Here is a 23,964-nt window from a genome sequence, read left to right as displayed (position 1 = left end):
GAAGCTAAACAATGTGCAATATATTTGAAATGGTGGTACATACTGTACATTATCATAGATAAAAATGGCCACAAGGAAGACAAGTAACAAAAATGTAAATAAAACATGCTGAGTGGCATTAGGTTAGCCAAGATGATTATTTGCATGCCCCTGCAGTTTCCAGTGTGGGCGTCATATAAACTAATGGGATCACTTACTCTCTGTTTCTGTTCCTCTGTGCGGACATCACTACGAACATTAGCCCAAGGGATATCATCCGGCCACCAGAGTGGCTTACAGCTCTCTTTGCCCCACCCAGGTTTTCCCCTTCCTGTAGAATACTTCAGCATCTCAGGGATAAATGCTCGGAGCTGGGCCTGAGAGAAAGCATTCAGAGGAAATTCAAACACTTTTGTCTTACAGAAAACCTAAGCCACATTAAAGGGATTCTGTTTTTGTTTTTTTCCCCCATAATGCATCAGTTCATGGTGCTGCTCCAGCAGAATTTTGCACAAAAATATGTTTTTTTGTTTGTTTTTTTAAGAAGAGCAAAACATATTTTTAAAAAATATTTACTGTTGAAATTTGGTGTGGGGCTTGACAGTTTCCCTGGTGCTCCTAGTCATGTGACTTGTGCTCTGATAAACTTCAGTAACTCTTTACTGCTGCATTGCAAGTCAAACCAAAGGTGGCCATACACGGGCCGATAAAAGCTGCCGACAGACCGTGTCGGCAGCTTATTGGCCCGTGTATGGGGCCCCCCGACGGGCTTCACCGATCAAGATCTGGCCGAAAGTCGACCAGATCTCGATCGGATGGGACAAAAAATCCCGTTGGATCACGGCCGCATCTATTCGTTGATGCGGTCCTGCGATCCGACCGCCCGTTAGGCATCGTTAGGATCCAATCGTTGGGCCCTAGGGCCCATGATCGGATCAGCCCGATATTGCCCACCTCAAGGTGGGCATATCGGAGGGAGATCCGCTCGTTTGGTGACATCGCCAAACGAGCGGATCTCTCCATGTATGGCCACCTTAATATCAACCCCCTTACCTCCCCCCTCCCAGCAGCCTATAAACAGAACAATAGGCAGCTAACCAGATATCAGCTCTCTGACACCAATATAACATCTAAAAAAATGCATTTGCTGGTTCTGCATCAGATTTACATAGTACTAAAGTAAAAAGGCATTGTTGCTTATTGTGAATTATTGCAAAGACAAGGTACTTTATAGCTTCTCCAGTATATTTAATTGTACAGTTGTAGCCACAGTATTTGAAGCATATAGCAATAAGCTTATATATCTAAATAAATATCAGCATTTCGTTTTTTTTCTTTAGACAAATGGATTACATCTACAATAACGTAATACAAAAGACATCAGCATAAAAAAATGGTAAACAGCCCCTTTCTGACACTACACAGACAATGAAGGAAATAATTATGTGTCCTCTGGATTACATAGGTACCACCCCCTGATTAACATCAAGCCTCTGGAGACATAATCAACAGACATGGCACAGAAACCTGTTGAACTGTGAGAATCTTTCTAATTAAAGCAAGAACTGTAGAATCCTGTACACAAAAAAAGGCATGTCGAAACAAAAAGATGCTACTGCACATTACCTGACAAAGGTGCTAATAAAAAAAGCTTTTTGCTCTCCCATGCTGACATTACGTTCAAAAAGCAAGAGTAGATAAATATTCAGTGATCTATTTAAATGTATAAAGTCATCAGAACACATGGGTTTTTTTTGCCTGAAAAATATTTGCAATATTTTTTTAAGGCTATGTAGTTCTGGAAGAAATGATACTACTTTCAAAGTAATGCCCACTGTTCTGTTTCCTGAAACCTGAGACTATGTCTGTTTGCTTTTTAGCAAACAGAAGCCCTATCTTGATTTATGACAGGCATATTAGATGCTAACTCACACACATACATACATGCATACATACATACATACACTGAAAAAAACAGCACACATGTAATGTAACAAAAAAGTGACATTGCCAAAACACCACAATCCATGCCCATCTCCGAAACCGTTAGGTTGAAGAAACACAGAGCTACTTAGTAGCAACTACTTCTCACGGCTACAAAATGTCAGAAAATACCTTGCCATAGACAATACATCTGCTACAACACACATTGGGTATAGCCATGAACCATACATAGGACGCACAAGCATACAAAGAAAAGCACACATGCAATAAAAAAAAAAGTGACATAGTATTGCCAAAACACCACTATCCATGCCCCTCTCAGAAACTGTTAGGGTGAAGACATACAGAGCTAGTAGCAGCTACTTTTTGTGGATACAAAATGTAACCATAATACCCTGCCATAGACAATACTAAGAATTGCCTCTGCTAAAACACACAAAGTTATCACTATTAAGAGACAAAATTTCAGAAACACTAATTTCAGAGTACTAGCAACATCTTCCTCACCTGTGTCATCTTATCAACAGACACTGGTATACCATCAATAGTGAGAGGGGGAAGGTCTGAGTTGATGTCCTGTTGTACTGGGGCATGTTCTGCCAGAGCAGACTCCAGGTCCTCCAGGATCATACTCTTATACTTGCGAACCTGAATGAGAAAGAGGACTGCAAATGACATACTGTAGCACCTAGCTAGGCAATCAGGCAACCCAAGCTCTCAAAGACAATACTATAATACAATAATAATAATAATGATAATATATTTTTCTGAATTGCAGGAGAAACTACAGGCAGGAAATAAAGATACATTTTTCGTAATAATCACTCACCACAGAAGTGAAGATGACATTGGGTAACCTGACGCTTCAAATACCAGTTGTAAGTTGGCACTGTATTCAGAAATATTTTTTTTTAATAATTGCACGCTAACGTGTGACGCCTTTGTAAGTGTGTTCCTCTCCATGCTGCTGTACACATGCAATGTTTACAAAAAAATGATAGGGGTTTGCCAATTAATAAATACCTAATCAAAAACTGGATCCGAGTACAAAGTTCTATAACCTCAGTTAGAAGTAAAAGGGGTTGTTCACCTTCAAACACTTTTTTTCAGTTCAGTCGGTTTTAGATTGTTCACCAGTAATAAAGACCTTTTTCCAGTTTGTTCTATTTTTTATTTGTGACGTTTTTCCAATACTGAAGTTTCATTTTTTTCACCTTCTAAAGCTCGGGGGGGGTCACCAACTCTTTAACTGTTCAAAATGGATACATTTAGTTGATACATTTGTTATCTCTGTCCCTACTGAGCAGAATCCTTGAGCTACATTAAGGCAGCTGTTAGAATTGAAACAATAGTTGTTATTGTTCCACAGATGCTGCTGAGAAATGTATCAACTAAATGTAGCAAATTGCACAGTTCAGACTACTCCTGGATCACAAAGCTGTCCGACTAAAACCTCATACAGGAACATTAAACCTTAAACTTAAAAAGGTAAAAAATAAAACACGGAAAGCAATTGAAAAAAAAAGTCTTTGTTTATGGTGAACTATCTGAAAACAATAAAAAAAAACAACTGAAAAAAAGTGCTTGGAAGGTGAACAACCCCTTAAAGTGACACATATATGATTGTAATTTTTCCACTTTAATGATCAGAATCTCGATCATTAAATACATTCTTGAATGTCAGCAGAAGGATTTTATATGCTATCCTTTGCTTAACAGGCAGCCATGCTAGGGATTTAAGTTGGGGTTGAACATGTTTCCTCTTAGAAGAAAGCAGGAGGATCCTGGTAGTGGAGGAGAGTGATGGAAGTGAGGAAGACTGGTTTGTAGGAGAATGCAATAGTGTAAATGGGATAGGATAAGGGCATAGATTCATTTTTGGCTGTCGTTTCTGAAAGAAAGGGCGTACCTTGGCTATATTGTGGAGGAAGAAGAAACAGGTTTTGGCAGCAGTATTACTATAGTTAGGGAAGGAGAAAGACTGGTCAAAGGTGGTGGATCAACCAGTATACCATTGTATAACAAAAGCAGCAGTGACAGAAAGTGTCTGCTGAAGTTTTCTGCTAAATGACAGCATCAGACAAAATGACCCTAATACTACTGACTACTCAGTTCTCAATTCTGAAACATACCACGTTCTCTAGAGGAGCTGCTCCAAACACTTTAAAAACAGGGTTTGGCTTGGATGGAGAGATGCAGAGGACAATAGCCTGCTGTCCTACTCTTGTGGTATACTCATCCAGAGTTGCTCTCAGTTTCCTAAATCAGAGAGATAAAACAATTAATCAGGACAATTCAATGAATGAACAAGGTAAAAAAAGTAGAGAAGTGCTGCAATTCAGAGGCAGAGTAGTTGCAATGTTTGCATCATTTAACCAGGAAAATATTGTTAGTTTATAAAGAATGCAGGAGTGCCATCAAAAATAACTGACCTGAGTAGGCGTGTTTGTTGCCGCTTCCGAATGGAAGGGTTAGATTCAAATAAATGAGGCCTCTTACGTTTTTTTCCTGTTGCCACAGCGGCTGCAGCTGCCATTCCAACAGGCCCTGAAAATTAGTAAAATATGGAATTGTTGCATCCAGCATAACAAAAAAGGGGATTAAAATATATTTTGAGAACTGTCCAAATAATGTAATGCATCCACTTTCACCTAATATAAAAATACACACACAGAAACGTTGCTCTGTATCCAATGCAACCTCTGGCCATACATGATGCTGTTGTTAATTTATTCATGTGTTTAAGTGCAAATCTGCCCGTTTAAACAGCAAGTAAAATAAGTAATAAATACAGATTTAATTAGCCTTATGAAACTTCCCATAGTCATCAGCATTTTATATCTTATGACAGCGCCACCAGATCAAAACATACAAAGTTGTGTATTAAAGGAACAGTTCAGTGTAAAACTAAAAACGGGGTAAATAGTCAGTGCAAAATAAAAAAATTTCTAATATAGTTAGTTAGCCAAAAATGTAATGTATAAAGGCTGGAATGACTGGATGTCTAACATAACAGAACACTTCATCCTGCTTTTCAGCTCTCTAACTCTGAGTTAGTCAGCAACTTTAAGGGAGGGGGACACATGGGACATAACTGCTCAGTTAGTTTGCAATTGATCCACAGCATGCAGTTCAGATTCAAAAGCAAACAGTTATGACCCATGTGCCCCCCCTCAAGTCACTGATTGGTGACTGCCTGCAAAGCAGGAAGTAGTGTTCTGGCTATTATGTTAGACATCCAGACACTGCAGGCTTTATAGATTATATTTCTGACAAATTAACTATATTGGAAACATTTTTTATTTTGTACAGCCTTTATTCATTTAAAGAAAATTAAGAGCCCTGCAGTTCAGCATTGCTGCAAATCAAGTGTAAAAAGGAAACATGCATTTATCAACTGGCTATCTTTTCATTACCTAAAACAGCAACTGCTGACTTTGTCATGCAGTATTATCTATATACCCAGTCCTGTGCAGTTTTGGGCAGCAGTCACTTTTTTGATGTCATATGTTTCAGCAAGTTAAAGTCAAATTACATTTTGGGAATATGCATCAAAAATATGAATAGCATACTCTGCCCATTTTACAGAGACTATACAGAAGAGCTTGTTATTAATCTGGGACATTTTTATAAACCAAAACAGCCTTATGGGCCTCCCCTCAAATTATGTAAAATGTATAGAAACAAGATGGATGCATGAATTGTGCTTTTTCACCATGTCTGCCACTTATTTGGCAAATGGCAAAAGTTGGCTACACATTTACACAAAGCAAAAACATGGAAGTAGTAAATGTTCATATGCAAATGAATGAAAAAAAGAATTGTCCAACAATATGACCTCTGTACCTGCTGCAGCCAAGTGAGCCGTAATCTCATCTGTAGCAGTAGAATTAAGGATATCTGAATCATCATAGGACGTGTCTTCGGGAGAGGATGGAGAATCTTCATCAGCACTCAGCATGTTGTGGTCTGTGTATGTGGCAACATGGACCTGTTGGACCTGCTGGGCTACAGAGTGGGCCACTGTATGGGCTTCAATGGTGGTTAAGCTGTCTGTCTGGGTAACTGCATGGTCCTCCATTGCTGTTTACTGTAATGATACACAAAAGAATACCTAATTAAATAGATGATTAATATATAATAACCTAGGCAATATTTCCTTTATATAAAGACCAAATTTAGCTTAATCCACTGTTATTAGTATTTAAAGCTGCCTTTCAGTCAGAGGATTGCTGATCTTGCAGGGACACAATCGATAAGCACTGCTTATATGAATAATTTGCAGCATATTCATGATTCTTTTGTATTCATAATATATGTATGAATGTCATCAAGGTGTCTTTCTCTAACACATTCCCTCTCAATATGCTCCTCCATTCTTTTTTTCTCCCCGATGGCATGTTTTTCACATGATACTTTATTTACTTCCCTCACTTGTATAGCCCATCCTCCACCATTAAAGACAAGCAACGTGGGAGTGCTCAAAGAGGCATGCAAAGGAGCTTTAGAAATTAAACATGCAACCACGAGCAATGCTTCTGCAACCCCCCCAGCAGTGGTTGAGTATCACAGCTGCACACCCAGTTGTGGAAATAAGCACAGCATTGCCCAATTTAAGTAAATGTGGGTTTCAAATCTATTTATATATTATTAAGATATTCAAAATTGAACATTTTTAGTTTGTCTTCTCTAGAATTTTGCCTTTGCATCATTAAGCAGTGCATAACAGACGTATTATTCGTCTATGTATGTATTATTGCTACAACTTTCCTCCAAAACTGAATATTTCCATTCTGCTGTTGTAGTAACATGCTTAGCAGATTATTTATGATCTGGTATTTATATTGTGCTGACATTTCTGCAAGGTGTTGTTCAGAAATTATACATCATTCACATCAGCCCCAGTAGAGCTCACATTCACATACATTAGGGCCAATCTTATCAGAAGTCAGTTATTTTTTTTTAGGAGTGTGGGTTAAGGATATGGGCACACAGGTTGTTGTCAGTTTATGTATTTTTGCAGGCTGAGAGAAGCAGATCGGCTCAGTGTCCCTACTCCATTGATCTGAATCCCATCCATCTGTGTGAGGTCACACAGTGGAGCTGAAGGTGAAGTCAGTTTTTGGGCTGATCTCAGCCTGTGTCCCACCAATATACGGTAATGTATATATAGCATTTTCCTGATCTTACATTTTTCCAGATGTTCTGGTCCCCTGAGAAATGGAAAATGGGGGGGGTTTAGATTATTATTCTATGATTTTTGTGTTTTAAAGTAGGGATGCACCGAATCCAAGATTCAAGATTTTTCAGCAAAATTTGGCCGAATCCTTCTGCCCGGGTGAACAGAATTTGCATATGCAAAACAAGGAAGTAAAAACTGTTTTCCCCTTCCCACCCATAATTTGCATATGCAAATTAGGATTCTGTTTTGATTAGGTATTTGCACGAATCTTTTGTGAAGGATTCGGGGGTTCGACCGAATCCAAAATAATGGATTCGGTGCATCCCTAATTTAAACAATTGGTATTGTGCCTATTAATAAGACAAAGAAGGGTAAAATTACAGGGAGGTTGAAGTTTTTAGGCAACCTACACTGTTTCCAGTTACCCCATGCTCCTTCAAAAAAAAAAACAAGAAGTACACTGGCCTGGGGTAGAGTTTGAGGAGCAATGAGTTGCAACCTTCTTCCTCTTCTCGTTTTGTACTCCTTAGTCAGGGCTGGTGCATGTACATAGCACAGAATTTTGTTGCCTTAGTGGCAAGGCTGATTTTTTTTTTTTTTGCAGAGGAGCCGCAGCCTGGAGTAATAGGATACTGTCATGGGAAAAAAATATTTTTCAAAATGAACCAGTTAATAGTGCTGCTCCAGCAGAATTCTGCACATGACTTGGGGCAGCTGGGAAATTGATAATATGTCTAGCTCCATGTCAGATTTCAAAATTGAATAAAAAAAAATCTGTTTGCTCTTTTGAGAAATGGATTTCAGTGCAGAAGTCTGCTGGAGCAGCACTATTAACTGATTCATTTTGAATTTTTTTTTTTTTCCCCATGACAGTATCCCTTTAATCACTGGGGGTGCCTAACAATCACTGTGTGGATTGCCAGAGGGAAATAAAGAGAAGTTTAATGAAATTAAGTACCATAAAAGAGTATGCACCGTTGACATAATTGTACCTAGAGCAGACTTTGTTCCAAAGACAATAACTCTTTCACACAATGTTGACGTTGCCTGCGCTATTTATTTATGTGCCAATTAGAGGCAAATTTATCATCGGTCAAATTTCAAATTTGAGTTTTTTAAACTCCCATAAATCTGAAATTCGACTAGTCAAAATGTATTAATAAAATCAAATTTTTTACACTTGAACGAATCTAAACAACATGAAAACTTGAATTGAATTTTATTTGTATTATAAAAATTCTATTAGAGTTTTTTCTCCAAAGGCTACAAACATTACCAAATTGGTCCCTGGACCTCTCCCATTGACTTATACAGTAATTCGGCAGGTTTTAGGTGGCGAATAGTCGAATTTGAGTTCTTAAAGCACATATTTTGCTGTCCTGGCTACCTTCACATGGGGAGATTTGTTGCCTGTGTTTAAATCTGTGCTACCAAGGGTGAATAGAAAATTGCCATTTTAAAAAGTGCCGACCCCTGGGATTGTAGGATTCACGGTACACACATTATACTTGTTAGGTCACATTAGCCAATTAACAGACAGAGTTGTGACTTTTGCTTCCACGCTTCTTCCTGTTACAGTTAAAGTTGTAGTATTTCTGGTCAGGTGATCTCTGAGCCAACACAGACAATCACAAAATGGTGGTTTAAGGCAAGAGATGTAAAAGGACAATATTTACTTATATATATATACCAGTTTGGTAAGATTCTTTAATATGCCACTTAATTTGATATAAACTGTTGCTTACGTATTCATTTTGGGGGTATAGTTTTAATGTGAAGTCGATCATTTGTTACCAAATGACAAAAGTGCATTACTGAGGCTTAGCCCTGCAAGTATTGGTATACACAGAAAGTAGTGCTACACAATCATTCTCACCGCTCTTTACAGCGTCGGGTGCCGACTGTGACTCTGACTGCCCAGGTCAAATCCAGTCTCCCAAAACATATTCCAGCAGAACTCCGGTTCAGTGAAAATTTTTGTTGAAAAAATGATTTGTTGAAAAAATAAATTATATTTTCACTGAACCGGAGTGCTGCTGGAATATGTTTTGGGAGCCCTGCAAGTATTGTAATTGCTATTAACACATCCATCAGTATTGGAATAAAGGAAATCTGAATACTATTGTTACTACAGTAGAGATTCTATAGGATGGTGTTGGATCAACTTACAGCACAAGTTGGATGTAGTTGTATGGGTCAAAATAAAATGGGATTTATCAAAAAAACATCTGCTGTGTACACTACATTTAGATGTATGAACAAAACATTGCATCTGACTTTACCTGATCTGACTTAAAATTACTGATGGGATCAGATTTTGTAAAATCCTACAAAATATTGTGTTGTTGTGTGCTGCTGCAAGACAAGATCAGATAAAATCTGTCCCACAAAATCTGATCAAAATCTTCCATGTATTTTACCCTTAAAGGAGAACTAAAGCTTAACTAAAGAAGTAGGCTATAAATGTCGTATATTATATTTTTGATTTCAGTACCAGCGCAAGGCAACCACAACCCTTTAGGTTGTCTGTGTCTGCCCTGTAGAATCAGCTTATATTACAGACTTGCTGACTATCTGCTTGATAATTTGCAACAACCCCTAAGCTTAGCTTCCCAACAGCTGCTCGGAGCCCAATGAGCATGTGAGTCTCACAGACCCTTTCCAAGATGGTGACCCCCTGTGACAAGTTTGAAGTCCTGGATCATTGCTGCTATTGACAAGCTGAAACTTGTGACCTAGGCTTTCATGAATATAATCTTTATCCACTCCCCAGTAAGCTACCCCACATATTGGGAATCTATGTGCCTACATAAACAAGATACAATTCTATATAACTTTCCAATAATCACTAATTAAAATTATTGGTGTTTTAAAAGTTATTTCTAAATTTCATTTCACAAGAGATTTCAATAGAAATTACAAATAACTTTAAAACCTTGACAGTTAGTGCATTTAGGAAAGTAAAGCAATACAGTAGAACCCCCATTTTACATCCCCTGATTTTAAGTTTTCCCTCATTTTACATTGTTGTTTTGTGGTCCCACCTATATATTATGCATAATACATTTCCCTGATTTTACACCTTTTTTTCTGGCCCCCTGAAAAACATAAAATGGGGGTTCTACTGTATGTAAAAGTGTCACTTTAAATTGAGTTTTGCATTACAATGTCCCTTAGAGGTTCTAAAACAAAAGAGCCATGCCAGGCTCGAAACATTGCTGGAATGCTGCCCTGCCATTACGAATAAAGTATTTTTAAGTAATTTTGGAGTGCTGCCCTTTTCGACTATTTACAAGTGTTACCTAGTGTGGAAGGACAATGTGGGAGAAGCACCCAAACCAACAAGGCTTGAACAAGGTGTATGCGATCTGAATTTGATTGAATCTAAAATCAAAAAATACTAGTGCTACGCTTCAAAATGCGACCTACAACTCAAGAGCTCCAAAGCTCAGGGGGTTTTCTGAATATGCAGATGGCATCCAAAAAACCCTAAATTTATAACAGAAGGCCAAAAAGACCTTAAAGGTGGCAAAGGAGGACTTTAAAACGCAGCAATGGAGAAAAGCAGCTTATTCAGCTCTAATATCTACAGTAGTGATGTGAGGGCCGTCTTGATACCCATGGGACTCGCAGGTCGGGCAGGTTCGGGCCAACCTAGAACCCCTATTTGCGGGTGGGTCCGGGCTGAGCTGTTCTTCCTGCTTTTTTATAGACGTGCGCCTGCTCGCCTGCCTCTGTTGTGACATCATCGACAGGGCTATACAAAGAACACGGGAGTTGGGTGCAGACTCAGGGAGGGCGGGCAGGTGCGGGTCAGATTTTACCCGACCCTCACATCACTAATCTACTGGGAGGTAATGATATTGCAAAGCAGTCTCTTATTGGAGACACTGCCTGCATAATCAATTGTAAGAGCATTGCTGCAACCCTAAGTGATAGCTGCTTAGCTTAGCCCAATGGCCTTTTCACAAGTAAAAACACAGCGGTTATCTTTTAAAATCTAAAATAAAACTGAACTGCACAGAGGCACATTCTTATCAAGATCACATCAATTTTATTCTGACTTTAGAATCCCTTTAATTATTATGGAGCAGGCACTCAAATGAAGGCATTCTTCCACCAGGTAGTTGAAGCAAAGTATTTATTGTGCCCACAGCCTTAACCCCTTTAATAAAAAGCCGTGATGTGTTATTTTTTATATGTCTTCAAACCCGGCAAAATACTGTGCTGCTATTCAGTGGCGGATTAAAGCTGGCCATAGACTCAAAGATCCGCTTGTTTGGCGACATCGCCAAACGAGCGGATCTTTCCCCGATATGCCACTAACAGCATGGCTATATCGGGGGTAATTCGAACATTCGGCTGTACGATCGAATTACGATACGCCAAGGGGCTCCGACAGGTCGGTCGGTTAAAAATCAAACCTTCCCGATCGATATTGTGGCCAGATATCGATCGGGAAGACCCGTCGGAAGCCCCCATACACGGGCAGATAAGCTGTCAAATTGGTCCAAACGACCGATATCGGCAGCTTTATCTGCCCGTGTATGGCCACCTTTACACTACGTGAGGCCCCTAGGCTACACTTTCCACAGGACCCCACCCCCATATACCCCTACATAGCCACGACTACCATATTGAAAAGGCACAGAATGACCAACTCTCTCTCTTCTCTCTAACCCTGAGTCTCTCTCTCTTTCTTCTCTACGTCTGTGTCTCTCTCTCTTTTCTCTATGCCTGGGTCTCCCTCTCCCTGCTTTAGCGGTCTCTCTCTCTCTCTTTTGTGTGTGTCCCCCTGTCCTATGGTTTCAGTAAAGCCCCTCTCTCTCTCTGTACCCCCCCCTCCCTACCCCAGGCTCATATATAGCAGGGGTGGGGGAAGAGGGTTGTAGGCCAGGGAGACCAATGTGAGAAGCCAGGGTGCTGGTAGTCGGTCAATCCTCACGAAACTGCTTCCGCACCTCAGACCGAGCAGGGCTTTCCCAGGGCTGCTGTCACATTGCTTAGTGCAGGTTCCACACCTGGAGTAAGCGGCCAGGGGATCGGGCAGCTCGGGCCAGTGGTTGGGATCCTGCCCCATGTTCTCCTCATCTTCCTCCTGCATACCCGCTCCTGGGCTCCCATGAGCTACAGTCAGACGTTGCAGGCAGTGGACGGTGACATTTTTTTTTTTTAAAAAAACCCTATGGGTCCCTGACCACTATGGGCCCCTAGGCTATAGCCTAGGATATGCCAGGCATTAATCCGCCACCTGCTGCCATTTATAAATTATATTTTGACTTCATGGTAATGAAGGTTATAAAGAAAAAATTCACAGCTCTTGACAGTGAAGAAAAGATAAATATGTAAATCATATATTTGCCATTAAGCCCAATAACTACATGTTTTTTTTAATCACAACTTTATAAACAAAGTGCCAATAAGGAATGAGACACAGAAGTGTAATTGGTGCTGGAGTTGAGCTTAGCCAGACCAGAGAAGCTCAGTCTCAGAGCAGCAGCTGTTAAGGTGGCCATACACGGACATCACCAAACGAGCGGTTCTCCCTCCGATATGCCCACCTTGAGGTGGGCAATATCGGGCTGATCCGATCGTGGGCCCTAGGGCCCAACGATCAGATCCTTCACGTTCGCAAACGGGCGGTCGGATCGCGGGACCGCATCAACGAACAGATGCGGCCGCGATCCGACGGGATTTTTAACCCCATCCGATCGAGATCTGGCCGACTTTCGGCCAGATCTCGATCGGGGAAGCCCGTCAGGGGCCCCCATACACGGGCCAATAAGCTGCCGACTCGGTCTGTCGGCAGCTTTTATCGTCCCGTGTATGGCCACCTTTACCAAACTAGAACTATTAGTTACAGTAGTGCAATAAGTGCTGCAAGCGGTCAGGCTAGCCCAGGGGTAGGAAACCCGTGGCTCCCGAGCCTCATGCAGCTCTTCATCCTGCGGCTCTGTCTTGCAGCTTTGCATCTATACAACCCCCACACACCTGCTGGCGGATTCTTGAGTGTATGACCACGGTAAGCAAACGGCGGTAAGCGGCCAGCAGGTGTGAGGGCTGTAGAGACGTCCCAGGAGTGACAGGCAAGACCTAGCTGCAGCAAGATGATTCATGGTCCTTACCTCGGTCACACACTCAAGACAATAGAGGGAAGATCAGCATGGAGCTTCAGAAACAGACATTAAACAGGTGAAAACACTAGTATTTAATAGGGCAATTCAGTGTTTAATGTATTTCAAAGTAGGCCTACACATACACACTGTACTTCTGTTTGTTGTATTCTGTTGTTAAAATTAAAAAAAAGGTTAAAACATTTATAAGCTGTGTTATGTTTTGTTTCTCCAGACAATTTTTCTTTCATGGAAGAGGGGGCCAAAATGGCTCTTTTGATAGTAAAGGTTGCTGACCCCTGGACTAGCCCTATATCACATAAAACGTAACAAATAAAATCATAATCCACAGGGACAGTACTAATTGAAAAAGGAAGCAGTATTTCCTGCGATAGGGATGTGACTGTGGACGAGCCATTGTATATTGTAGGGGTCCGGCTGTCTCTAGGGCCATACATTTTGGGCAACCCTAGGGAATGAGCTAGATGCGCTGCATGTACAAACTGCAGATAAGATGTAGCGGAGCAAATCATATAACCACTACCGAGGCTCTATTCTGGAATCAGACACACACATCGGCTGATAATAACCAAGCCTTTCTCCATACATAAAATGCACTCTGCATATCGCAATCAGCAGGGCCTAGTGCGGCCTGCTGCAGCCTCCCTACATTTGCCTGTTCCCCACAACCTCTGGTTGGCTCCCCAGTCCCCACTATACTCCCCGGCAGGCTTTCTACGGGGCGGAGCTGCTGGCAGAACCCCGGAGCCCGAGCTCCGTGTTGCGGCTGCGCCAGCAGGGCTGAGATAGCTGGAGATTGCGCGGTAGGGCACTCACCTCAGAGCGGCTGCGCTACAGCGAGCCTGCGCCGTGACACACAAGCGGGGAACTCTCTAAGCTGCAATGGCTGCGGGAGCCCAAGCTGCACACGGCCAGGACTGCGTTACGTCACTGCCGTACTGACGTCTGCCTGGTTCAGGACGTGGTGTACTAAGAAGGTCGCCATTTTGAGAAGGCCTCTCACTGTCGCAAACATCACGAATCCAATTTGATTTGTTTTATACTTTCCTTATATAGGACAGTCTCCAGGGGTAGGCATATAATCTTCACTGGAAAACAGTCTCCCTATAAATAACATTGGCATCAATTGTTGCACTTGCCACCTGGCCCAGCCAAGCCTGGTATAACAAGTTACCTTCAACTAATAATTCACATTTGCAACAAGGAAGTGCTGCAGCCAGAGCCAGAACTGGGGTAGGCAGAAGAGGCAGCTGCCTAGGGCCCAACGATAGAGGGGTGCTGGGCAGGTCCGGACTGGCAATCTGGATTCTGGCAAATGCTGTAAAATGCCATTGACAGACACTATTGGGGCTGGTGGGAAGCTATTTGGGCCCTTGGATAGGTTTTGCATCCCAGTCCAGACCTGGTGCTGGGCAGGTACCTGTTAAAAGGGTATTCTACCTACCACTAGTTCATGTTCACTCCCCTCACTATCTGCCGGGTATAGCTTTCCCCTCCCCTCTCTGTCATTGATGCCCCCCAGCAAGCAACGTAGTTGAGATATGTATTAATGTGTGCTCTCATACAGAGCCCATAGTAATCTGATAAGGTTTCATGCGACATGATTTGTCTGTTAATGCAGAAGCGTTAATACATTTATAACTTCTTGAAACAAGTGAAGCATGGTGTCTGTGTGCATTTTCTCCTGTCTAACAAAAGCTGCAGGCTCACGTGACATTGAGCTACCAGTTATCCCATCTCTTAAGCAGAATGGCAACAGGTTATGGGCCCAGAAGAGAGGGAGGAAACCGATGGAGCAGGCTGCTATTTGATAGAGATAAAAATAACTATTTGAGACGTTTCTAGGCCACATCTGCCAGATGAATCTTATAGAAACTATCCTGCATGAACCCACAGAGGACACAGACTTGGATGAGGATAGAAGTAAGAAAGAGGAGGCTTATGCTGAGTTAATTCAATTTTTGGATGATAACTCTGTCTCTAAATATGAGAGAAGCAGCTGATGATGGAAGGAAAGCACTTCGAATCCTTAGAAACCACTATGCTGGCAAAGGTAAGACACAAATAATTAGCTTACACAGAGTTAACATTTCTTCAGAAGGCTGCAAATGAAAGTGTCAGACTATATAATACGTGCAGAAACCGCCATTATTGCACAAAGAAATGCTGGAGAGATACTAAGGGGCAGATTTATCAAAGGTCGAGATTAATTTGGATTTCGAGCTATTTCTTGTGTACTTCCACTAGGGAATAGTCCAAATTTGATTTGAATTTAAAATAATTCAAATATCTTAATCTATTTATGTACTGTCTCTTTAAAAATTCAACTTCGACTATTCGCAATCTAAAACCTGCTGAATTGCTGTTTTAGCCTACGGGACCTCCTAGAACCCATTTGGAGTCAATTGGTGGACTTTGACAAATCAACGTTTTTTTTTGGGAAAAACATTGATTCGAAATCGATCTAATGCGCTATTACTGCAATTCGTACGATTATGATTCAGGCAACTGACCTATTCGGCCAAAAAAAAAACTTAAACTTAATTTCGGTTGGTCTTTTTGAATTAGAATTTCGAAGTTTTTCAAATTCCAAATTCAGCCCTTGATAAATATGCCCCTTAGTGATGGACTGTTGATTGCAATGATTCTTAAGGGACGACCTGAATCATTTAAACCCTTTGCTATCTATATCACACAGGGTGATGGAAAAGTGACTTTTAATGAGTTTCAAATTAATGACTAAAGCCCAGGCAGTGCTGCTGTGCCTCACATATAAAAAGTATTATTCTACAAGAAAGATGCCTCCTTTAATGGCATACTTTAGTTCAAATGTGCTATTATTCCAAATAAACCATGACCTGTGCGTTTATGCAACTACAAGAAAGCAGTACTTTAGCTCTCTTGGGTATAAAACACATGTAAAGGTACATTAATGAAATACATACACTCTAGTAGTCCAAAAACCACCAGTAGACACAGTGCTTGTAATAATGCCAAAATAACTGTACTCCCATAATAAAAACAAAAATATAAATTTAATTAAAAGGTTAAGGGTGTCCCTTAGCATGAAGATAACAGGACAAGACCATGATTTATACATCATTTTATTTATGTTTTTGTGATTACAGATTCCTTATTGCTGATCTAATACAATTACTCATGTTAAAAATTTAAAAGATCCTTTTAGAGAATTCAAATTTCTGAACACTGCATATCCATTCAGCCAGTGAGGAAGATAGACACAAATGTATGCTAAACTCTGCTGTCTGTGCAAAGAAAAATGCACTAAAACCTTTCCCAATAGCATGTGTGATTAATTATCAATGCCCAAATTATTTTCATTAGCACAGTTTGCCTTGTATCACACATCTGCTGCTTGACTGTAAAAGAAAGCCTTAAAAATACACACAAAGTATCGAATACATAACAGCTACCCAAAAGATAATTTAAAATGAAGTGCAGTCTAGTTCCAGTAATAAAAGGTTTTCTATGCAAAAGAAATGTAAAGATCAGAAAAACACACATGTATATAACAAGTCTGCAGTAGTCTCCTCTATACTACTCCCTTACATATTTGCATTTACTGATCATTACATTTTAGTACACCTGTCCCAGCTTGCATTGTGAAATATTTAACAATGGGAAAGAACCATTATCTAGAGGTGAAGAAATAAAAGCGTTGGTTCTATTTCTGCCACAGGGTACAGTAGAATTGAGTGGCTGTAAATTTTAAAGGGTTAGTTTACCATTACGTTAACTAGTATATTTGTTACAGAATGATCTATTCTAAGCATCATGTCAATTTGTCATCAGATTTTAATATAGTGTCACGATTAGCCTTTATCCTGTCACTTTTATTGTCATGGTAATGTTTTATTACTTATATATATTTTTCTCTATTCAGGCGCTCTCTTGCTTATCTTCCTGGCTTTTCTTGCAAACTACTGCCTGGTTGTCAGATACCAGCAACCAGATAGCTAAATCATTTTAAAAAACAAAAAGTTAAGACCATTTGCTAATTGTTTCATAAAATCACTATCTACAGCATATTACAAACTAAATAAAGGGCAAACCAACCATTTAGCCACTACTAGAAAAATCATAGCATAATATTGCAAATGTTTTAGTGTAAACAGGTGCTCACTGTTCTGTCAGGCAATGTACAGTATTTTTATGTATTCACAGTAACCATGACAATGTAATAGCAGCAGCATAATATTTAAATATAATAGGTTTTACATTAGTTTTGTAGATAATGCTTACATTTGGGATAGGGGACTGGGTGCCAGGATGATTAGCAATAAAGCAAACCTTTAGGTTAGGCATCATAATTACCTGAAAAAGTGTGCTTTTTATTGAAACCCTCACATTTATTTTTCTTAAAGTGAATCGGTCATGATTTGTATGGTATAGTTTTAATTACTAAATTGCACAGTGTAAGTAATTCTACCATTAAAAACTTTATTCTTGAGCCAGGAAATATAATTTTGTTGTTGTAATATTGGTGTGTAGACAGCCATCTCAGGTCATTTTGCATGTTTATGTGCTTTCATAGCGAGACACCAATTGAGAATGGAACTGCTTTCAGACAGGCTATTTTTTCTAATAATCAATTATCACATCTACCACTACGTGGGGCATATGGAGCATTTTAGCAATGTAGGTGTCAGAGGCCATTGTTTTGTTCATAGGCTGCTGGGGTGGAAAGGTAGGGGTGATATCACCCCAGATTGCAGTGCAGCAGTAAAGAGTGACTGAAGTTTTGAAGAGCACAAGTCACATGGCTGAGGACATCTGGGAAAAAGTCGAGACCTATGTCAAATTTCAAAATTTAATATAAAAAAAGTCTGTTTGCTCTTTTGAAAAATGGATTTCAATGCATGATCTATTACCGGATGCCTTTTTGAAAAAAATTAAAAATAAAGTTTTCCCATGACAAAATCCCCTTTTTAATGCTATCCCCCAGCCACTGCCCCAAACCCCATCAGCTTACTGTGGTACTGTACAAAGGACAAGAAAATAAAGCCCTGCAGCAGGCTCAGTGACCACTATTTTCATGCCAGTCACCTCCTAGATAGCTGATCACACAAATCTAGCTAGGCAGCCTACTGAAAGTGACAAAAGGCATGTGGCAATCACAGATCAGTCCAGCAAAGCTCTGCAATTCATGTCATAAATGCAGCAACACATGAAGGCATTTTTACAGCAGGGTGCCCCTGGTAAAGAGCTCAAAATTTTTAAAAAAAATAATTGGGAAATAAATACAGTGGTTACTAAAAATTTTAAAATCTCTTTAAACAAATACCCAGTAGCAGCCTGTATTGTTTGGCATAACTAATACACAGACATAATTAATTCACAGCTTTAAATGGGAATGTGAGGCAAGAAGGATGAATGGTTTCCTAAGCTCGAAGTACAATTGGTGCAGAGAGAGAGGCTGCATATGGCTATTAAAAGCATAAAATCACAGTAAAAACAAGCATGTCTTGAATATATGTGATCATAGCAGAATGAAAGATGTTTTACACACATAAGGCAGATGGTTTAAAAACAACACATTCAAAAAAATAAGAAAAAAAAACCAAATGTTTTTGATTGGCTAATTTAAAGAATAACCATCATACAGTGACTGGAAATAAAATCACGGTATGGTAATACCACTGCAGTGGCTGGTAGCTGGTAGAAATGAGGTACTCTCTAAGAGCAGCAACTTGGGTTTCATGTTGGATTTCAAGATTCAGATTTGCCTTGATAATTCTCTAAAGATGACTACATACCATGAGATTTTATTATTCTAAAGGCAAATGTTCTTTTCTCTTCCCTAGACTGGGGGACACAGGCACCATTGGGATGTAGATCCTGCAGCTAGAGAAAGGACACTAAAAGGTTACAATTGACTCCTCCTCCAGCTCAGGGCAATATTTAAGCTCAGGGGTCAACTTTAACTTTATAGCGTCCCTTCTCCAGCTGCAGGATCTACATCCTCATGGTGCCTGTGTCCCCCAGTGTAGAAGACGAGAAAGATTTATTGGTAAGTAAAAAAATCTCTGTATAACTGAATTCTGAACTAGCACCTAACTATACACCTACTTAAAAAGATGAAGAGACTGCAGATGAGATTAATTTCCATCTATGAAAATAAGTCACTTCCTGCACAATGGTTTCATGTTCATTGATTGAATGGCAGTGTATAGACAGATGTAATAGTATGCTAAAAATTTCAACCCTGACAGATCAACATGGAATCATTCACCAATCATCTGTTGGATGGGTGTCCATGTCATTAAGTGTTTACCCAAAAAAAGGAAGACTGCAAGCAGCTTTTACACTTTGTGTGTAGAGAACTGCAGCAAGACTGTAGGGACCTGAGGAAGATTGCAGGTAAGAATATAAACCCGCCATATATGGCCGATTAGTAGTTAATGTTATTAGGCACAGGCTATTCCTGTATGGTTTCTAAAAAATGCTTTCAGATTTCTTACATGGAGAGAATTATCAAACATAGTGTACTAAGAGGTTAAAAAAAAAAAAAAAGGAAGTCTAATGAAAATTATAACTGTAAAAGGCTGCAATGTTTCCCCAGATTAGTACTGGGGAGGCTATACCTCTCCTTTAATAGAGGGCACATACCACAGGTATATACGGTCTTTTATATTACCCTCCCATATGCATTTTTATACAAGCATTTGCATTACATGTAAGGAATGTATGCCTTACACAGCACAAATAGTCTCACAGTAACAGGAGCACAAAACAGAACATCTTTACCTACCACTTCTAGGCATTAGATACATTTAATGAATTTCTTATAGAAACACAGGCAGGGGTAGATATTATACAGCAAGGTGCTCTTTTTTTGGGGTCCTTAAAATACGAGGGAACACAATATGGCTCATTTGACAGAAAAATCGTGTCACTGTGATGGGCACTAAAATGTATAATACTGGCCAGTAACATTGCCAGGCCAGTACTAAGCAAAAGCTCAGCTGATCATGTGAAGTATAAAGATCAATAAGACCTTGTTAACAGCCTCTAATGGCTGATATAAATTTGGATGCCTTATTTCAGGCTACCTGAGCAAAGCAGTATATTACAGGTTATCATAAACACTGCTTATTTTTTGTTGCATGGCACTAAATGAGTTACTCATTTATCATCAGGTGGAAACTTACAAGCTTAATCAATTTGATTGAGTGCTTACTAACTACTGCAAACCACTAGAACAGTTTTAAAGAAGGATTCCTTAGTGTCAAAACAAGGATAAGTAACTAATACAGCAGCATAACAGGTGCAGGCTTAGAGTTTGTTATCCAGAATAAGAGACAAAGGGAATATCCCATAAAAATGCTGAACTACAATTAAAACCACAATAAAATAGATTTAGATCACTAGACGGCTTGCTTGAAAAGGTCCACACTGTTCTGTCTTTGGAAAAACCAAACATTTAAAAGAATAAAATAATAAAAGTGAATATTAAAGCAATATATCAATTCAACTTGAAACCCATGATTCACACTAGTTAACTGGTTTCCCTTCCCATTTAATGATGGGATGAGCAGTGAGCAGAAACTAAGAAGCCTATTGGTACATTATATGAACCTTGGTCTCTCTCTGTGGCAGGGTCACATGACTAAAAGAGGCAACAAATACCATATACTACACATCTTCTGTTCAATAAATATCTTAATGCAAAATTAGATAATATGGCAGAAAATCCAGTTTTGCTTGAGAAGTTGTACAGCAGTTTCTGAGAGAGGCATTTCTTTCCTTTGTGTTTTTTTTTTTTTTTATTCCAGGCATTTCCAAGTCTTTCTACTTCTTCTTGTTATGGTGGCCATCTGCAATTAATACCTGAGAATAAAAGCAGACAGAAAAGGCATTAATACTATAAAAATTACTTTAAAACACTAAAATTATATTTTCAGTATACTTTTATTAATTGGGATATTATAAAACATATGTATTTTAAAAATATATATTTGTTTCCTTTGCCTTGCTTATTGTGTGTGTTTTTTTGACCTTTACAAACTTCCTCTTCCTGTCATAAGCAGTGAAGTCTTCCTCAATGCAGTCTTAAGAATGATACATATGGGAACATTTTCTCAAAATTTTAATTTTAAATTTTTACTGGTGTCAAAATGTAATGTGGTTTTATGAACCTTTGAAAAATCAACAACTCAGTTTCAATATAAGCTGCAGAAACATCATTTCTAAAGGTAACATTACTCAGGTTTTGTTAAAGGCAAAGGGAAGCATATTGGTTTTTGAGAGCTCAATTGTTGGCTCAAATGGCCCATAATTGCATTACTTTCATCTCAGAGACAACTTAAACATTGATGCTTGCATTTTCAAGCAAAAGTCGTCTCATTTTCAAGTGAAACATTTACTTCTTTTTTTAAACTCTATTAAATGTAAATAAACTCGAAATTCGACTAAAACTATCTAAAACTCGGACGAATATTCCCGACCTAAAAACTCAAATCGGATTAGTTAAATTCCACTAAACTGAAATCGAAGTTTTTTCTAAGAAAAAACCTTAATTGTCGGGAAGGCTATTAACAGCTTAAAAATGGTCCCTGGTCCCTTATACATGAACTCGGCAGGTTTTAGGTGGTGAAGAGTTGAATTCGAATTTTTAAAGGGCCAGGATATGATAAATCTCGAAATTATAATTTAAATTCAAATCGAGTTTGGATAATTCACAATTCGAATTTGAGAGGTTTGACCATAAAAAAAAAATGTGAAAATTAGAATTTTCAATTTCAACCCTTAATAAATCTGCCCCTAAATGTTGTGCCAATATTTGTTCCTTTGTATGTTCATTGGTGGAGGGTGCTGATTGATACGAGTATACCATGCACCAGTCGTTTGAGGAATGAGAGGTCAGGGTGTGCTGGTGAGTTCTTTATTGTGAACCATATGCAAACAATCTTTTAACAATATTATAGCAGACCCCCCCAACCTTCGCCCACATACACGGGTAATACAGTGTTGCAAGTCCATAATATCAGCTGGGCTGCACCAACTTCAGGCACTATTTATATACAGCTGACTGAGTATCAATCACATTTCACCATATCAGCAATACCAAATACCAAGTCCCAATAAAGAAAAGACTGATCATACTTAAACCTGCTGTGTACACTAAGCAGTCCCTTGCTGCCTGGCAGCATTTACACTTGCAATGTCAAGTTTCTAAACAAACTTTATATTAATTGGGACGGGCCATATGACATTGCTTAAAGAGAACCCACCTGTAATAATTTGGTTTGAAAGGGCCATTCTTGTTGAGCCCAAGGTATTTGGCCTGCTCATCTGAAAGCTCTGTTAGGTGGGCATCAAAGGTGGGTAGATGAAGGCTGGCAACATACTCATCTAAAGAGAGAAAAATATTATTGATCTGCCAATATGACATAAGAAACATCTATATTCAGTATTACAATAAATTTGGCACACTTAAAATATTAATTAAAATACCTTAATATGTTATAATTTGATTGCTTTAAGCTGTTTAAGACACAGTAAAAGCTTGAGGCAGCCTGACATGCCTAGTTCTACCATACCAATATAATGCCAACTATAAAAATTTATAAAATTGTAAAGTTAAAGCTATAGAGTGTAAACTAAGGCACATCACTGCAGATTAAAAACTAACAATAATTAAGGATTGGAGTAAAAAAATATTTGACTGAAAAATAAACAAGCGTTAATCTCAGCAATGATACTAGTCATTCAATTTAGCCATTTACTTCCAAAGAGCAATTTTAAATTAAAGTACTGCAAATGGCCTGTAACAAGAACCCTATACTTCCACAAAATCCTCTGGGCCTCTACAGGAAGAAGCATATTGCTCTGAAGCAGGGCTGTCCAACTGGCGGCCCGCGGGGCGCATGCGACCCCCCCTTCTGTGGCCCCCACCTACCTGCTGTGGTTGCTTACCATATTTAACATTTAAAAGGTATCACTACAGTTATTAACTGCCCCCTGCACTGTTTAAAGCTCCAATTCAGATTTATCCCCTGTATTGTTCACATCTGTGATCCCCCTGCATTGTTCACACTTGTGACACCTCTATTGTTTATATCCTAAAGGCCTGTACTGTTCACACCTGAGACCCAGACTCAGGGCCCACACTGTTCACACCTTATTCAAAATGCTAATGGGGCAACAGCACTGTCACTATATGTAGTACATATTAGAATGATAGATTTCCCTGTCTCCTGCTCTGTTCTGCCTTCCCTCCCTGTGTGTGCCATTTTCTGCTTGCCCAGTGCAGCTTGTGTGTGCGCCATTCTCTGGTTGCCCAGTGCTGCCTGTGTCTGCCATTTTCTGCTTACCTAGTGCTGCTTGTGTGCCATTCTCTGCTTGCCCAGTGCTGCTTGTGTGCCATTCTCTGCTTGCCCAGTGCTGCCTGTGTGTGCCATTCTCTGCTTGCCCAGTGCTGCTTGTGTGTGCCATTCTCTGTTTGCCCAGTGCTGCTTGTGTGTGCCATTCTCTGCTTGCCCAGTGCTGCTTGTGTGCCATTCTCTGCTTGCCCAGTGCTGCCTATGTGTGCAATTCTCTGCTTGCCCAGTGCTGCTTGTGTGTGCCATTCTCTGCTTGCCCAGTGCTGCTTGTGTGTGCCATTCTCTGCTTGCCCTACGCTACCTGTGGAAAATAAGCCTGTTAGGGGTTTGTTAGCATTTGGAAATTGTTTATTCGGGGCCCCTAAGGTGTTTGATGATG

At 39.7% G+C, this 23,964-nt stretch overlaps 2 protein-coding genes across 10 annotated transcripts in view; both read right to left on the bottom strand.

Moving 5' to 3' along the window:
* nrf1.S (nuclear respiratory factor 1 S homeolog) overlaps positions 1–14,212 on the bottom strand; it is a 36,346-nt gene extending 22,134 nt beyond the window's left edge. Inside the window, exons 1-6 of one of the 2 annotated variants that reach the window (XM_018254293.2) lie at positions 14,056–14,212; positions 5,770–6,013; positions 4,356–4,470; positions 4,056–4,182; positions 2,431–2,571; positions 198–356 (exon numbers count right to left, since the gene is read on the bottom strand). In XM_018254293.2, coding sequence (XP_018109782.1) covers positions 198–356; positions 2,431–2,571; positions 4,056–4,182; positions 4,356–4,470; positions 5,770–6,004 — 777 coding nt within the window. In that variant the 5' untranslated portion in view covers positions 6,005–6,013; positions 14,056–14,212. 2 annotated transcript variants of the gene reach the window in all.
* Positions 14,213–16,327: 2,115 nt separating this feature from the next.
* Positions 16,328–23,964, bottom strand: part of ahcyl2.S (adenosylhomocysteinase-like 2 S homeolog) — a 66,949-nt gene continuing 59,312 nt past the window's right edge. For 7 of the 8 annotated variants that reach the window (XM_018254314.2, XM_018254313.2, XM_018254315.2 and 4 more), the window contains exons 16-17: positions 22,494–22,614; positions 16,328–21,090 (exon numbers count right to left, since the gene is read on the bottom strand). In XM_018254314.2, the coding sequence (XP_018109803.1) occupies positions 21,084–21,090; positions 22,494–22,614 (128 nt within the window). In that variant the 3' untranslated portion in view covers positions 16,328–21,083. 8 annotated transcript variants of the gene reach the window in all.

The sequence above is a fragment of the Xenopus laevis genome, chromosome 3S (assembly GCF_017654675.1).
Source record: "Xenopus laevis strain J_2021 chromosome 3S, Xenopus_laevis_v10.1, whole genome shotgun sequence".
NCBI lineage: Eukaryota > Metazoa > Chordata > Amphibia > Anura > Pipidae > Xenopus > Xenopus laevis.
The sequence above is the reverse complement of the archived record's forward strand: the minus strand, read 5'-3'. Positions and strand labels throughout refer to the sequence as shown.